Source organism: Podarcis tiliguerta, assembly GCF_965153285.1.
Source record: "Podarcis tiliguerta genome assembly, chromosome: 9".
NCBI classification, from domain to species: Eukaryota; Metazoa; Chordata; class Lepidosauria; order Squamata; family Lacertidae; genus Podarcis; species Podarcis tiliguerta.
This window is the reverse complement of record NC_139542.1, coordinates 64712289-64729831: the sequence shown is the minus strand read 5'-3', so window position 1 is coordinate 64729831 and position 17543 is coordinate 64712289. Positions and strand designations below refer to the sequence as shown.

Here is a 17543-nt window from a genome sequence, read left to right as displayed (position 1 = left end):
ACGGAGACTGCAGAGAAGCTGCAGAATAAGGAAGGCAGAGACTTTTTCCTGAAATGACAATTTCCAGCATTGCTATTTTCACTTCCTCCTCCAGTGCTATGCAAAAGCTAAAAGGTAAAGGACCCCTGGATGGTTGCGTCTAGTCAAAGGCAACTATGGGGTTGCGGCACTCATCTCGCTTTTAGACCAAGGGAGCCGGCGTTTATCCACAGACAGCTTTCCAGGTCATGTGGCCAGCAGGACCAAACCGCTTCTGGCACAATGAAACACCATGATGAGTGCCAGAGTGGACAGAAACACTGTTTATCTTCCTGCCACAGTGGTACCTATTTATCTACTTGCACTGGTGTGCTTTCAAACTGCTAGGTTGGCAGGAGCTGGGATAGAGCAATAGGAGCTCACCCCGTCGTGGGGATTCAAACTGCCGACCTTCTGATCGGCAAGCCCAAGAGGCTCAGTGGTTTAGACCACAGTACCACCTGCGTCCCAGCTCTATGCATTTTTCAAGGGGATCGGGGCAGACAGTACCACCTTGTGGTGGGAGTGGGAGGTTACCGGGGGAAGGCTACCTGTCCAAATGTGGTATTTAAGAGCAGAAGAAATAAATCAAGGGGCTCGGCTGGGTTGCTGAGTTGGTGGTTGTTATGTACTGAGTTGAATAGGATCCAAAATACAGCAGTCTGATTAGTCCTAAAACAATAGGATTCAGAATGCAGCAGTCTGATTGATCCTAGAACAATAGGATTCAGAATGCAGCAGTCTGATTGGTCTTAGAACAACAGGACCCAGAATGCAGCAGTCTTATTGGTCCTAGAACAATAGGATTCAGAATGCAGCAGTCTGATTGGTCTTAGAACAACAGGACCCAGAATGCAGCAGTCTGATTGGTCCACAGGAGCCACCCAATCCAGCTACAGGTGGAAGTGAGTCCACAACCTGACTGGCCTACAGGAGAATCCCGGAATTAGCCAATCACGTGGGCCCAATGTGTAAATAATGTATATAAAGCAGACATTCTGGGGGAACTTCATTCCTCCTCACCACTATGAGCTGAATAAAGAGCATGAAATCCACTCTCGACTCCGAGTATATTTCAGTGGTGGAAATCACTCATTTTACACTGGAATGTTTATTTTGATTATGTAAGGTTTGCAAAGGATGCTTCTCTGAAATGCTGTCAAGTTCTGTAACAAAAGCAGCAGTTTCTCTATTTTACCTTGAATAATACGATGGAATAATCATAGAGAGATACAAGGTCTCCTGTCTCCAAGGCTCCCTTTGCATACCACTCGACAGCTGCTTTGGTGTTTTTCCCCACTCCTTGCTGGCCCCAGAAAAGCATCTGTCCTAAACGTTGCTGAAACAAAAGGAAAGATGTTTGTAAATCTCAGGGGTGTACTTGTCAAGATCCATTTCAGAATTTTGTGAATCTATGTGAGTTTTCGTAAGTCCAAGGGAGGTGCTTAAAGTACAGTGGTGCCTCGCAAGTCGAAATTAATTCGTTCTGCGAGTTTTTTCGTCCTGTGAATTTTTCGTCTTGCGAAACACGGTTTCCCATAGGAAATGCATTGACGGTTTCCCATAGGAATGCAAGGCGCAAGACGTTTCGTCTTGTGAAGCAAGCCCATAGGGAAATTCGTCTTGTGAAACAACTCAAAAAACAAAAAACTCTTTCGTCTTGCGAGTTTTTCGTCTTGCGAGGCATTCGTCTTGCGGGGTACCACTGTAATCTAAAAATTCCCTAGCAGAGAAGAGTGGCAGATCAAGTTGATGGACTATGCTGAAACGGCAAAAATGACTGGGAAAATCAGAAATCAGGAAGATCAAATCTTTAATAAGGAATGGGAGAAATTTATAACTTATCTTGGAGACCATTGTAAACAGTTAAAGTCATTATTGGGATTGCAATAACACTTGTGATGTAACGAGAACTATAGATGTAATGGAAACATCACAATTTGGATTACTATAAAAGACACAGCAGAAAATGTTTTAGAACAGAACCCATGGAGGGGAGGAGGGGAGGAGGGAAGTGCAGGGATTCGTGGGAGTCTTGTATTTATGGAAGGTGTTGTGGTATGGGTGTAAATTTTAATATGGAAAACCAAATAAACAGATACACAAAAAAATAAAATAAAATGCCGTATTTTTGCTCCATAAGACACACTTTTTTCCTCCTAAAAGGTAAGAGGAAATGTCTGTGCGTCTTATAGAGCGAATGCCTATGGATGGCGGGGGGAATCCTGCTGCAGTCGCAAGCAGAGGATCCATGGTTCCCCTTCCTTCCCTCCTCCGTGGCTCGCTTTGAAGCAGCAAAGCAGGAGAGGAGCTGCTTACACTGCTTACTCCTTTAAAGCACATGGATCCTCAGGATTTTTGCATTGGGTCACCCCATGTTCACCATCAGATCACATAGCATGCTCATGGCTACAGCCTGCACGAAAAAAAAATCATGTGCCCATTGTTGCCTGGGGCCGCAATGGCGCAAAAACGTGGTTACAAAGGACAGATCCACGTGGATTCTCAGGATTTTTGCATTGGGCTACCCCAAATTCACCATCAAATCACATGTTTGTGGCCACAGCATGAACCACAAAAATCATACATCCACTGTTTCATTCAGAATATTTTTTCCCCTTGTTTTCCTCCTCTAAAAACTAGGTGCGTCTTATGGTCGGGTGTGTCTTATGGAACGAAAAATACGGTAATCTAAAAAATACAGCTAAGCAGTCAAATGAGGAGAGGGCTGTTACGACAGGCTAATCACATTATTTTGCAGTGGTGGGAACTGTATATCTGAATCCCCTTCAGGGTGGTTTGGAATACAGCGTGGGACCATGCATCCCTGACAGCTGTTGTGGGTTGAGAACCCGGCTTTGCTTGCAACAACCTTGATTTTAGCCAAGTGAGAAGAAGTTGCCCTTCGGTTCAGTTTCTAGAGAAAGGACGACTGTTCAGGTCTACTAGCAAACACTCCACCTGCGCAGCTGCGTTTCCTCTTGTCGCTTCGTGCTTCAACCACATGAAGATGTCACCATTTTCTTTCGTTTGAGCTTTCAGCAACTCTTCGTCCCGGAGCCTGATGGTTTCTACAAACGCCTAGGAAAGAAAGAAAACATTAAACAGATAAATGGCGAGAGGGGAAGAGGAGATCTCATTCATAACACTGAAAATGTTAGGTGCTGTCTAGGCGCTTTGCTCCATTCTTGCACTTGGACCTCTTAACAGTTTGCCTTTGAGTCAGTCAGTGCTAAGGAAGGCCAAAGAAAATGGACTACTATTGGCTCTGCCATCTTGATTCAAAATGTTCCCCAACACCCATGTATCCATGTAGACCGCCCCTCATCCCCACTCAGGATTCTTCTTGTCAAGTAGGGCAATGATATATTGAGAGGTGACCAAAGCTATGTCAAAAAAGCAGTGTCATGTCAAAGTGACATTCTGGTTTTTTAAATAAATTTTTATTGGAAATTTTATTTACAACATAACACCACCCCCACCCGCCAACACAGAAATCCACCCCCATCAGACACAAACATAACAAGCAACAAGCATAATATACAACAATACAAACAACCAAATAAAAGAGTTCCTTTATCCTGTTTCTGGCATCCTTATTTACTTCTTATAAGCTGTTTCCTTTATGAATAATCATTTAGATTTTTCTAATTATAACTTAAATATCCACAAAGTCTCCTGCAGACATTAATCGAAACAAGTCGAGGTATGAATTTTAGGGCACTGTTTTGTGAAGTATTCTCTGCATTTCCCCCATGCTTTTTGAAATTCTTGTCTAGTATGATCTCTAATTGCCTCTGTTAATCTAGCCAGTTCAATATACTCTAACAGTTTGTCTTGCCATTCCTTTTTTTGTTGGAACAATTTCTTTTTTCCAGCAAGGATCCTAATTGGTAAAAACTGGAAAAAAAGAAATTGTGCCAATAAAAATGGAATGGCAAGACAAACCGTCAAAGTGACTTGATTCAAAATGGCACCCAGTGTCCGAATGGCCACAAAGTATGCTGCTCCACCTCAGGAACCCTCATGCTAAGTGTGGTGACAAAATATTGAGAGGCAAAATTTTTTTGGGAAAGTCACACTAAAGTCACTTTTTGATCTGCCATATTGATTCAAAATGGCATCCACCAAAGAGCAACGTGTTACATGCAGAAAGCACCAGAGTTTTCCCCTGATGTCTCCCACCAGAGCAGGGCTTGGAGCTAGTAAGATGGCTGCCCCTCACAAGAGGGTTTTTTTGTCTGCCTCTCTGCAAGACTGATTAAAAGATCTCAGGCAGCAAAGATGAGCACAACTTTTTCCTGAAACTGATTGCAACCAGTCAGAGTTAATAACAGTACTGGGCTCGGTGGGGAGATGTTTCGAATTGAGCTCAGGCAGCCCTGTATGTTCAAGCTGAACTTAGTATCAACATTGTCACTTTCTTTTGGGAATTATAGGGACAGAACTACCTAAATTGTATAGAAATTTATTTATGTATGCTACTACAGCAGCAAGAATTCTACTCGCCCCAAAATGGAAAGAAGCAGAAGTCCCAGCAAAGTAAGAATGGATACAAAAACTTACGGAATATGCAGAAATGGCGAAACTTACCGGAAGAAAAAGAAATCAAGATAAACTTTTTATAAAAGAATGGAAATGGCTTATTGAATATTTACAGATAAATTGCAAACAGATAAAAACATTGGCAGGATTATTGTAATAATCTGCAGTTTCATAAGAGTTTATATTTAAAATAGATGAATTTGGATATGCAGAAGATATTAAGAAATAAATTTAAGGAACCGCATAAAGAGGGGGAAGGAAGTCAGACTTTGAAATGTTAAAATGATTGTAAAATTATTGAAATGTATAAATTTGAAAAGTATAAATAAAAACTTTTTTTAAAAAAAGGCATTGTCACTTCAGATTTCAGTCAAGAGAGTCATTCACTACAGTGATTTGGCAGAAAATCTCCCAGTAATGTATTTGGAAACATTCCATTTTCAGAAAGACGGGGATCAAATCTCAACTGCGTGTTTCTTTTTACCTGGTCTCCTTCGGAAGCATGTTGATCACGTGGCGTCTTTAAGGCGACATCACTATAATAAGCATAGGACAATTCCAGGTCTCGTGGGTAACCATTAATGGCTTGGTAATGCTTATAGCCAAGGCTCATCAAGGCCAGCCTATCACCGCCCTGAGCTGCAACCAAACTGTACAGTAGCCCCTGGTAAAAATTAAAAGAGAGGAGTGTAAATTTAATCGTGGCCAATAGAAAAACCCCAGAGAAAGGAGAATATCTACATTGCAAACCATAGATTAAGTTCTGTACAGTGGTACCTCTGGATGCGAACGGGATCCCTTCCGGAGTCCCGTTCGCAACATGAAAAGAACGCAACCTACAGCGGCACCTCTGCGCACGTGCGGGTTGCGATTTGCCGCTTCTGCGCATGATGTCATTTTGCGTTTATGTGCATGTGCGAGCGGCGAAACCCAGAAGTAACCCTTTCTGGTACTTCCGGGTTGCCACGGGACGTAACCTGAAAGAACGTAACGTGAGGTATGACAGTAAATAACAGCAAGCGTAGAACGGCAACTGTAAGCTCTGAGGGGTTTTTGCAATCCTGGCCATAGCTGTCAACTTTCAGATTTGAAAATAAGGGATCAGCAGCATCACTTGTCCCAGGGACAGTCTATGGGATATCTAACAATCTGGGATAGCAGCGGGAAACGGCGCTGGAATAAGGGAATTCGCCACAAAAAAAGGGAAGGTTGACAGCTATGATCCTGGCCCTGCCATGACTTTCTGCCTCAGATGAAGATGAGGAAGAATAGGTGGGTTGCAAACACCTCCTTCCATTATCAGTATTTCTCAAAACGTTGGACTACAACTCCCATCGTCCCTGACCACTGGTCCTACTAGCTAGGGATAAGGGGAGTTGTAGTCCAACAACAGCTAGGGGACCCAGGTTTGAGAAACGCTGCATTAGCGAGAGGGCCTGCTGCCACCCTTGTGGCTGATGACTGCCACTGCACCTCCCTCTTTGCCACCCACCCACTGCCCACCAACGAAGTAGCAGCGATGCCGGCACACCATGCCTCATCCTGAGGAAGGGGTCCTTCTGGGCGAGATCACCTAAGGAGCTCTCACGCTGCTTTCCTCTGCTGCGAGAGCAGGAGATTCTCGTTTGAAGTTAGCGCAAAACTTTCCAGCTGACTTCAAAAAGCAACACGCTGCCATTTGCGCAGGTGGCAGTGGCACAGGCCCTCTCTGGATGATCTCACCTGCAATGCTTTGTTCTGAGAAAGGCTAGGTGCCTCCTCAGAATGAGGCACAGAGTGGCCATGCTGTCACACAGGTGGCGCTGTGGTCTAAACCACTGAGCCTCTTGGGCTTGCTGATCAGAAGGTTGGTGGTTCGAATCCATGCGATGGGGTGAGCTCCCGTTGCTCTGTCCCAGCTCCTGCCAACCTAGCAGTTTGAAAGCGCACCAGTGCAAGTAGATAAATAGGTACCACTGTGGTGGGAAGGTAAACAGCGTTTCCGTGTGCGCTGGTTTCTATCGCAGTGTTCTGTTGTACAGTGGTACCTCGGGTTACATATGCTTCAGGTTACATACGCTTCAGGTTACAGACTCCGCTAACCCAGAAATAGTGCTTCAAGTTAAGAACTTTGCTTCAGGATGAGAACAGAAATCGTGCTCCAGCGGCGCGGCAGCAGCAGGAGGCCCCATTAGCTAAAGTGGTGCTTCAGGTTAAGAACAGTTTCAGGTTAAGTACGGACCTCCGGAACTAATTAAGTACTTAACCTGAGGTACCACTGTACCAGAAACGGTTTAGTCATGCTGGCCACATGACCCAGAAAGCTGTCTGTGGACAAACACCGGCTCCCTCAGCCTGAAAGCGAGATGAGCGCCGCAACCCCATAGTCGCCTTTGACTGGACTCAACTGTCCAGGGGTCCTTTACCTTTTACCTTGCCATGCTGTTGAAGCAGGAAAGGAGGGAAAAATGAGGTGGCAGTGGCAGCAGGGAGCAAGCGGAGATGTGGTCTCAGGTGGCACATTGTCTTGTGACAGCTCTGCTTACAGTTATGTAAAGTAATAAGGCCAGTAAGGGGCAAATGAAGCAACGGTTTTTCAAGAGAGCTGAAAGGGATATAGCAGAACCTTTGCTTCCCAATGTATAAATAAACGTTCCTTTGTCTCTCTGTCTTCTTTTGACACACACACACACAGAGAGAGAGAGGAGTATCAGAACAAGATTGTGAGAACAGTCAGTGTGTTTGTAAGAGGGAGCTGAGAGTGATAGGCTGTCCTATGCTGATTTTGAGTCGAAGAACAGAGACCAAAGTGACTCTTAGTCCTACTCTCTGGAGGAAAAGGGGACCCAGAACACACTGAGGGGTTGTGGTCTTGCGGAGAACATCACAAATAGAAAAAGATGCCAAGTGTTTCAATCAGAGGTGAAAGGTGGAAGTGTGGAAACACCACCTTTGACTCTGAAAAAACCGTCTCCAGCCTAAAAGTGGGATTTGGGAGACGAGATAGCAACTATTGCTAATTCTCAAGCTGTTCTTAGGCAAAAGTGAGCCATCCAAATTCTTACCTGAGCTGGGTCTGCAGGCCTGCCCAGTCCTATTTCAAAGATCACGCCAAGAGCATAGGACGCTCTGTGATCTCCACAGCAGCTGGAATCCATCAGGGACAAGACAGAAGAGTTTATATAATGTAGGCCATCAGCTCTGGAAAGATTTTGAGCCGCCGTCTCAAATAAGCTGCGTCCAATTTCTAAAATGGCGTCCTTTTGGCCTTCAGGTGCTAAAATCATAAGATATAAATGTTCAATTAAACTACTGGCTGTGAAAACAAGCAGGTTCTGATTAGGTAGCTTTAATTTCCCACACGCTTACTATTAAGTAGATTCGGTGCCTAATCCAGAGTTACTATAAGGGGCTGAGGGCTGCTTCCATGAGATGGAGTTGCAAAACACACCAATAACGTTGTAACATGTATATTGTGCAATTGGCCTTATCGTTTTCACAAACTCACAGAGGTTATACATATAACATCACATTCATGTGGCTGTTATCCTTCACTTTCCAGTGTAGTTTATTATCACTTTTGGACGTGGGTGGTGCTATGGTCTAAACCACTGAGCCTCTTGGGCTTGCTGACTGGAAGGTCGGCAGTTCAAATCCCCATGACAGGGTGAGTTCCTGTTGCTCTGCCCCAGCTCCTGCCAACCTAGCAGTTCAAAAGCACGCCACTGCATGTAGATAAATAGGTACCGCTGTGGCAGGAAGGTAAACAGTGTTTCCGTGCACTCTGGTTTCCGTCACGGTGTCCTATTGCACCAGAAGCAGTTTAGTCATGCTGGCCACATGACCTGGAAAGCTGTCTGCAGACAAATGCCAGCTCCCTCGGCCTGAAAGCAAGATGAGCGCTGCAACCCTATAGTCGCCTTTGACTGGACTTAACCGTCCAAGGGTCCTTTACCTTTACCTTTTTAAAAAAACTTATTATCACTTTTCTTGGTGAAAAAAGATGGCAAATTTTTCAGGGGAAGGGGAGTGAATTGGTTGCAGGGCATTCACTTTCATAGTGGTGATGGAAATGAAACTGCACACTCATTCCACAAAGGGTACATACTAATATCTACCTTAATGTATAAGAAATCCCCACAAAGTGTGGAAGGAGCCAAAGATATCTCTTTGGGTCTGGCATCTGATGTGATTTCCTCCCTGTGCCATTAATATACAACCCTGGGGGCTGGTATGCCACAATGGAGAGAGTAAGACCAGAACCTTATTCCTCACACAACAATTTGTTAAAATGTGGTCCAGGGAGAACCAGCAGTCTCTAAGATCACGGCGAAAACGAAAGAGGAAAAAGCTGAAAAGCCGCATGTTTCTTGCAAAAGTTAAATGCTAGCCAACGGAAAGAAAAGAAGTAAAATCTCCGATTACCTCCTGATAACTGTAAACCTGTCTCTTGCAACCGTTTAAACATGCTGTAGTATTTGTCCAATAGTTCTTGTCTCCAGCTGAAGGCTGCATCCTTGGGGTGTCCTCCATATTTATTGATCATTTCCAGATAGTAGTTTTCATAAAGGCCTGGAGAAAATGAAAGCGAGTCATCCTAGCTGTATCTGTGAAACTTCACACATACAGGTGTCTGACTTCCCACTTCAGAATTACTTAATGGCGTCACGAAATCACTTGATTTTGGTTTGAATTGTGTCCCCCTGGGTCGATTTTAAAGTGCCTGAAGGTAAGAGTGTTGACACAACTACACCAAAGACACGCAGCATGATCCTAAACGGTCAAGTTTGCATTTCTTAGTGCAGAAAGGATTGATCTGATGTGTAGAGATCTTTCCAATTCTAATTAGTTAAAGAGGGTTCTGGAAGCTTCTCTGTGTGAAAGAAACAAGCAGAAGGTTCATGGTGTTTGGGTTATTCCTTCAGAGAAGCTGAGTACAGCTGGCTTAAACTGACTGTTATCTCTTTCTGTCAAGGTCATGCTGACTATAATAAGAGGCCAGAAGGAGCCTGGGTTTCACTTTCTGTTTCTATCTCTTTTCCTTCTGGTGTGGTGTTCTGTATATAGTGCGCTATAGTGTTAAGGTTTAGACTTAATATGAGTTATTGTAAGTTAAGTCTGCTGCAACTGGATTTCTTATGGACAGTGCCAATCCTGAATGTATTGGATTTGTGACCATTATGCTCATTTGCCTTCAGTAGCAGTACAGCTCTGTTGGACGAAATGAAATTGCCTCTGGTCTATTTCTGGAGAATCCTGTAACGTGTTTAAGTTTTTACTCTGCTAACTACACATTGGAATCTGCTCTGGATCAATATTGAATAGAATTCCATGACATAAACATCTCCCAGTGTTAAGCCCTACTGAAGTAAACAGAATTTACTCCCTACTCAGTGTATTTAGGATTGCAGCCCTAAACTGGTTTACAGATTATTCCTTCTTTCCATGCGGGAATTCAAAGACCTCTAACAGTGAGCTCTCAGTACCATTAGCAAAATACGATTCTCAAGATTCAGAAACAATGACAGCAAAAGTTGCACAGAATAGATATAGATTTGAGGCATAAAGATGCTTAATGAGTAAACAAATATCTATTGCATGGAGCAGAGAAGGAATACCTTTAGTTCCACATATTTGGCCTCAATTGCCTTATCCTCACAGCTTCTTTTAAATTAAACAAACAAACAAATGATAGGAGATCCTGTAACCCTACATGATGCCAAGTTCTGTTCTCGCTACTTGCATTTTTGCTCTTTGTGTTTCTGCACAAATCCATGCCTAGGCGATGTGCTCTGGACAGCGAAACATTTTTTATAGTAAAGGTCAATTCTTTCCAAAATGTCTTCTTTGTAGAAAGGGTTGGAAATCTGTGGGTGAGGGGAAGAGTAGCAATCATATGCATTTCCTGTAAGACGTATATTTTTAAAAATTGCTAAAATGCAGGAACACCATTTTTCATTCCTACTGCAGAACACAGGCAAGTGACCACGGACGTTTGCAGATCGGCGTTATACAGACAAACTGCCTAATTTGAACACTTTATTATAGATGACGAGATTCTCCCTATCCATCTGAAAGGGGTATAAAGTATGCTTGATAGACATTTTTAATATAAATGCTAATGGGATGTTATTGCCACATGTTCATGCAAGCTTCAAAAAAACTTCCTGATAAAGTTCTCACATAATAATAATAATAATAATAATAATAATTTTTACTTATACCCTGCCCTCCCAAGCCAAGGCTGGGCTCATAGAGGAATAAACTATTCCATCCAAGTGGCTAAACTGGTCATCAGACTGTCTGTGTGGATTCTGTCATTTAGTTATATATTTTTCTTACTTTAATAAATTATTAGTATACTTCAGAATAATATAAAGTTCATCAACTTTTTTATTTAAAAAAAGCTTACATGGTTCCATCGTAATAGTATCATAACTTTGATATCATATATATCTATATCTATCTATCTATCTATCTATCTATCTATCTATCTATCTATCATCTATCTTATCTATCTATCTATCTATCTATCTATCTAGTTTATTTAAATAAAAAATGTGGTGGGAGGGATGAGTGTTCAGACCCCTGGGCTCTCACTTGTGGGGTGCCTCAGGGTTCTGTCCTCTCCCCCATGTTTTTTAACATCTACATGCAGCCACTGGGAGAGATCATCAGGAGGTTTGGTCTGGGTGTTCATCAATATGCAAATGGTACCCAGCTCTACCCCTCTTTCAAATCAGAACCAGTGAAGGCAGTGAAGGTCCTGTGTGAGTGTCTGGAGGCGGTTGGAGGATGGATGGCGGCTAACAGATTGAGGTTGAATCCTGACAAGACAGAAGTACTGTTTTTGGAGGACAGGAGGTGGGCAGGTGTGGAGGACTCCCCGGTCCTGAATGGAGTAATTGTGCCCCTGAAGGACCAGGTGTGCAGCCTGGGAGTCATTTTGGACCCGCAGCTGTCCATGGAGGCGCAGGTCAATTCTGTGTCCAGGGCAGCTGTCTACCAGCTCCATCTGGTACACAGGCTGAGACCCTACCTGCCCACAGACTGTCTTGCCAGAGTGGTGCATGCTCTAGTTCTCTCTTGCTTGGACTACTGCAATGAGCTCTATGTGGGGCTACCTTTGAAGGTGACCCGGAAACTATAACTAATCCAGAATGCAGCAGCCAGACTGGTGACTAGGAGCGGCAGCCAAGACCACAAAGCACCGGTCTTGAAAGATCTACATTGGCTTCCAGTACATTTCCGGGCACAATTCAAAGTGTTGGTGTTGACCTTTAAAGCCCTAAACAGCCTCAGTCCAGTATACCTGAAGGAGCATCTCCACCCCCATCGTTCTGCCCAGACACTGAGGTCTAGCTCCGAGGGCCTTCTGGCAGTTCCCTCACTGCGAGAAGCCAAGTTACAGGGAACCAGGCAGATGGCCTTCTCAGTAGTGGCACCCGCCCTGTGGAACGCCCTCCCACCAGATGTCAAACAGAAAAACAACTACCAGACTTTTAGAAGATATATGAAGGCAGCCCTGTTTAGGGAAGCTTTTAACTATTTTATTTTAATATTTTGTTGGAAGCCGCCCAGAGTGGCTGGGGAAACCCAGCCAGATGGGCAGGGTATAAATAATAAATTGTTGTTGTTGTACTTTTGGTTGCCATATGGTTTAGGCACTAGGTGGCATTGGATTTAATTGGAATTAGATAAGTCAGGTGTTTCCTGTTCTGTGCTTGTTGGAGTGGCGAAGCTTTAGCAAAATTTCCTTCAATTGCTTGGTGTCAAGTCAAGTTTTAAACCTACAGATTTCTAACAGGACAAGGAAAATGGCGCAGTCCTTTGCAGCAGTGGCCTTTGCCTTTAATAGTCCTGTATCGTGGCCACAAAACAACTCAAGGAGGATGGAACAGCGAATCTGAGTTCACTCCTTATGCATCATAACTGATAGCCCACCCTAGTTACAGTACTGCATTGGAAATGAATGTCAACGGTAGGCACAGGTAACTCTAGATCCGTATTGACATATTTGTTACCTTCTGTTCACTCACCTTTCTGGTCTCTAGGCCATTAAGACGATGGTATTTCACTGGACCAAAGTATCCTTCAATACTTGATGAATAGCCGCTGCCTCCAATAGCCAAGTAACCGGAAGTGTCATCGAAATAGAAATCCTCTCTAAAACTAGAAAAGTCAATGTTTTGAAACATTCTGAAGCAAATAAAACCTCAGATTTCCTGGGCAGGAAGAGGACTCTGTCATGGAATAGTCTGGAATATATTTTAAATAAGATGATTTGGAGGCTTACAGGGACACAAGCAGAGTGTTCTCTCTAAAGGCATTTTAAAAAAGCATTTGGGGAGGCTCTAAAGACCCCCGCATTGTGATTAGAAATCCAGTTTTACATTGGTCAACAGAAGCTTTTTTAAAATGAAATCTGGAAAAAGTGCCCTAATAATAATAATAATAATAATAATATATTTATACCCCGCGCACCTGGATGGGTTTCCCCAGCCACTCTGGGCAGCTTTCAACAGAAAATTCAAAACAGAATAAAACTTCAAACATTAAAGGAAACAGAATTGCTAGAACCCAAAACTAAGATATTGTCAAGAATGTATAATCTGCTGCTGAAATGGAATACACAGGATGAGGAAGTGAAATCAGTAATGATTAAATGGGCACAAGATGTGGGTTACAACATAATGCTAGCCGACTGGGAACGGTTATGGACCACTGGGCTAAAGTTTACGGCATGTAATGCCCTAAGAGAAAATATTATGAAAATGATATACAGATGGTACATAACACCAGTCAAACTAGCAAAAATTTATCATATGCCCGATAACAAATGTTGGAAATGTAAAGAAACTGAAGGTACCTTTTTTCATCTCTGGTGGACATGCCCAAGGATTAAGACCTTTTGGGAGATGATCTATAATGAACTGAAGAAAGTATTTAAACACACATTCCCGAAGAAACCGGAGGCCTTTCTCCTGGGCATGGTCAACCAAGAGGTACGTATGAAAGACAGGATATTTTTTATGTACGCCACAACAGCAGCAAGAATACTTATTGCAAAGTATTGGAAGACACAAGAATTACCCACGCTGGAGGAATGGCAGATGAAAGTCATGGACTATATGGAATCCGCAGAAATGACTGGCAGAATCAGAGACCAGGGTGAAGAGACGGTGGAGGAAGATTGGAAGAAATTTAAAGACTATTTACAGAAACACTACAAGATTAATGAATGTTAAAATAACATCAGATTGAATGTATAAGGTTATTGGAGTAAAATTTTAAGGATCAGAAGACCCAACATTCTAAGTTCTAAGCATTGAATAAGCTATATTAAGACATTCAAATCAGAAAGGAGGTTAATTATGACAGAGGGAAGGGATTTGTTGTTTAATTGTATGAATTGGAATACAGGGAAGGGAGACTCGGGGAAGTCAGAGAAACAAGTTAATGCAAGATCAATATGAAGATAAGATTGTTTTTATTTCTGTTGTTTGTAGTATGTTATGTTTGTGTAATTCTGTATGTTTTTGGTGTATTGTTTGTTGCTTTTGTTTTGCTTTGTTGTCTTTTATGCAAAAACGAATAAAATATTTATTTAAAAAAAAAAAAAACTTCAAACATTAAAAACTTCCCTAAACAGGGCTGCCTTCAGATGTCTTCTAAAAGTCAGATAGTTGTTCATTTCCTTGACATCTGATGGGAGGGCGTTCCACAGGACAGGAAGAAATGATTAACAGTAGGACCCACAAAGGAGAGGAGGAGATTTTGTCTTTATGTTGTATGTTGGATATATGATTGTAAAATTTTAATCTTTTTTAAAAAAGAAAGAAAGAAAAGAATACACACTACTTGTTAGAATGGAGGGCAAGTTAGTCTTACATAAAAGTTTGATGCTGATGAATTTTCAGATTCTTTCCAACACTGGTAATTTCTATCTAAAACAAAAATAAATTTAATTTTAGTTTTGAAAACATACATGTGAACCAATGGAAAATAGGTTTATTTCATCACGGCTTGCAAAATGCAACGAAGTCTTGCCAGGATGGTCAGCTGAACCACAAGAATTCACTACCTTTATATATGGATGAGGGACGCGGGTGGCGCTGTAGGTTAAACTACAGAGCCTAGGACTTGCCGATCAAAAGGTTGGCAGTTCGAATCCCCGCAACAGGGTGAGCTCCCGTTGCTCGGTCCTGCTCCTGCCAACCTAGCAGTTCAAAAGCACGTCAAAGTGCAAGTAGATAAATAGGTACCACTCTGGCGGGAACGTAAACAGAGCTTCCATGCGCTGCTCTGGTTCACCAGAAGCGGCTTAGTCATGCTGGCCACATGACCTGGAAGCTGTATGCCGGCTCCCTCGGCCAATAAAGCAAGATGAGCACAGCAACTCCAGAGTCGGTCACGACTGGACCTAATATATGGATGAACCCACATCTTAAGAAACCTAAGGGCTGAAAACATCAGCATAAAGCCAAAGGCAGACCTAATATAAGATCGGGGTAAGAGCCTAGTCAGTCTTCAGTCACCAAACCAGCCCAGCACAGCAGGAATTTTCCCCACTTGGCTGATTGGTGGGTGCCATTTTGGATTTTGCCTGTCGCGTAGCAAATCGTCACAACATGTAAGGTTGTGGATAGGCTCTGGTTCAGGTGACAGGGATGGGAGAACGCTCTTGTCATCCCTATGTGAAGGGTATTCCATTAAAGGAATCCAGGGACTCGATGGTTTGGTCAAGCCCTGAGAGAGGGTTGTGCCCATGCCTGAGTCCAGGGGGGCATCTGGGTGGTGAACATAGTCTGTTCCCGGCTTTCCGCCTATCCAGGTGTTCACACTAGGCTGCCCTATGCTGGTGCCCTGGGTCAGTGCTGCCTGCAAGGGTGCAGGGAGCTAGTCGAACCAGAGCCTATGCAACCACTCACCCTCTGTAATCAGTAAAGTTGTGGCCTAAATTCTGCCAAAGACCAAAACTAAAATTTGAGTCATGTGTGAATGTATTTAGGGGGGAGCTCTGGGTCTGAACATGCAAATATTTTTAGACTGAACACTGATTGTGTTATGTACTGAAGTTCTCACCCTGGGCCAGCAGGGGGATACTGTAGATAGTTCAGGTCCACATATGCAAATAAGGGATTGAAAGTGACGTTCAGTGATTGGATAGTTACAGAAAGTTGTTACAGTAACGTTGTACTGGAGCTCTATATAAGCAGGCTGGCTGAACCCTTCAGTTCAGTTCTGTTCTGGCCTGTGAATAAACAAGAGCTGTTTGAAGAATCGCTGTGTCGTCTGATATGTTCACCCACAACTTAACAGATTGTCCTTACAATTCTGACAAGGCTACTTGAGCATCTCCATTCACAGCCGCTTGCAACCCCTAAACACATTCTCCTCACGCTCAGCTACGAGAGGGCAGCCAAGACGACATATATACCTGCCCGCCGCTAACGGAGAGATCAAGTCGAAGCCACTGCTTCAGAGGAAGGCTGAAGGTTGTCTTCACCGCCACATCTCCCCCTTTGAGAAGATGCATCTGGATATGAACGTCACCTGAAAAACAAATCCCAAGAACCTTGTCAGTTATGTGAAGGCCGCAAATATATTGACTTGATCGATCCAGTTTACACCTGCTTTGCTTCGGCAATGCCAAAGTCACCAAGTGTTTCCAGAATATTCATTGGGTCCAAAACTGCCTAGGGTCAGTTCACACAAGGTGGTCCCTACATAACTGCCTCAGGAAATAACGGGGGTTCATACAAAGATAATTTCAGTGACGTGGTACTTTTGCATCGGTTGTACACATGCAACTGGCTGCCATTTTTAAGCAGCTACAGTTGTATGCTTTGGGGTGGCCGCACAAAAACCGCTTACAAGAGTGAGCTTCTTCTATTTTCTATAGCTTTTATTATTATTTTTCTAATTTACATTTCAAGGTATTCATTTAGACAACCTTACATCAATGACTTCCCTTCTTCTCTTTCCGCGGTTCATTTTGCATACCATACATCCCTGCGTATTTTACATGAACCAAACCATTTAGTAATCCATTATTACACCATCGAAACTTATGTACACTGTTGAAGTTATCTTAATGCTACCAGCGTTTTTAAATGTACACAATTTCCACCCAACTAATCAGTAAACATTTTTCAGTCTTGTGTGCTTTGGGGTGGCCACACAAAAGCCACTGACAAGAGTGAGTTTCTTCACACAAAGGATGCCTTGGCATGAGCTCAGTGGCAACAACACACACTTCTGTGAAGACTGCGTGGAGAGCACCTCATAGGCAAAATGTCCCAAAGACACTGATTAAGCACCTGATAAAAGTTGCCTAGAGGAGTGTTTCTCAAAGGGCATATCTATATTGCAGTCCTGTATCAGTTTTATACCTCTTTAATGTCATGGTTCCCCACCCAGCAAAGAAGTTTAGCTTGGTAAAAATTCTATTAAAGACCTGTTGCCATCCTTCACAAAATTAGGCTTCCCAGAGAACAGGATCCTAACAAGTCTAGAGCAGTGGTTCCTAACTTTTTTTTTGGCCATGCCTCACCTAAGCATCTCTAAAATCCTGGTGCTCCCCCCTACCCTGTGACGTATAATTCTTATTATTCAAAACACCTATTCTTATTATTCAAAACACCTATGTGAACACCTATTCATGTGGAGGAAGCCTAGGTAAAGGTAAAGGGACCCCTGACCATTAGGTCCAGTCGCAGACGACTCTGAGGTTGCGGCGCTCATCTCGCTTTGCTGGCTAAGGGAGCCGGTGTTTGTCCGCAGACAGCTTCTGGGTCATGTGGCCAGCATGACTAAGCTACTTCTGGCGAACCATACCAGCGCACAGAAACACTGTTTACCTTCTATTTGGAGCGGTACCTATTTATCTACTTGCACTTTGACGTGCTTTCGAACTGCTAGGTTGGCAGGAGCAGGACCGAGCGACGGGAGTTCACCCCGTCGTGGGGATTCGAACTGCTGACCTTCTGATCGGCAAG

The 17543-nt window shown here is 43.2% G+C and overlaps 1 protein-coding gene across 3 annotated transcripts in view; it reads right to left on the bottom strand.

Annotated features, from left to right (window-relative positions):
• The window catches only part of SEL1L3 (SEL1L family member 3), a 48076-nt gene that overhangs the window by 19997 nt on the left and 10536 nt on the right, over positions 1-17543 (bottom strand). For 2 of the 3 annotated variants that reach the window (XM_083458087.1, XM_083458089.1), the window contains exons 5-13: positions 15983-16098; positions 14434-14489; positions 12582-12714; positions 10286-10409; positions 8968-9114; positions 7608-7819; positions 5048-5227; positions 2980-3099; positions 1217-1357 (exon numbers count right to left, since the gene is read on the bottom strand). In XM_083458087.1, the coding sequence (XP_083314213.1) occupies positions 1217-1357; positions 2980-3099; positions 5048-5227; positions 7608-7819; positions 8968-9114; positions 10286-10409; positions 12582-12714; positions 14434-14489; positions 15983-16098 (1229 nt within the window). The remainder of the gene's footprint in view (positions 1-1216; positions 1358-2979; positions 3100-5047; positions 5228-7607; positions 7820-8967; positions 9115-10285; positions 10410-12581; positions 12715-14433; positions 14490-15982; positions 16099-17543) is intronic. The other variant, XM_083458088.1, reaches the window with a different exon arrangement.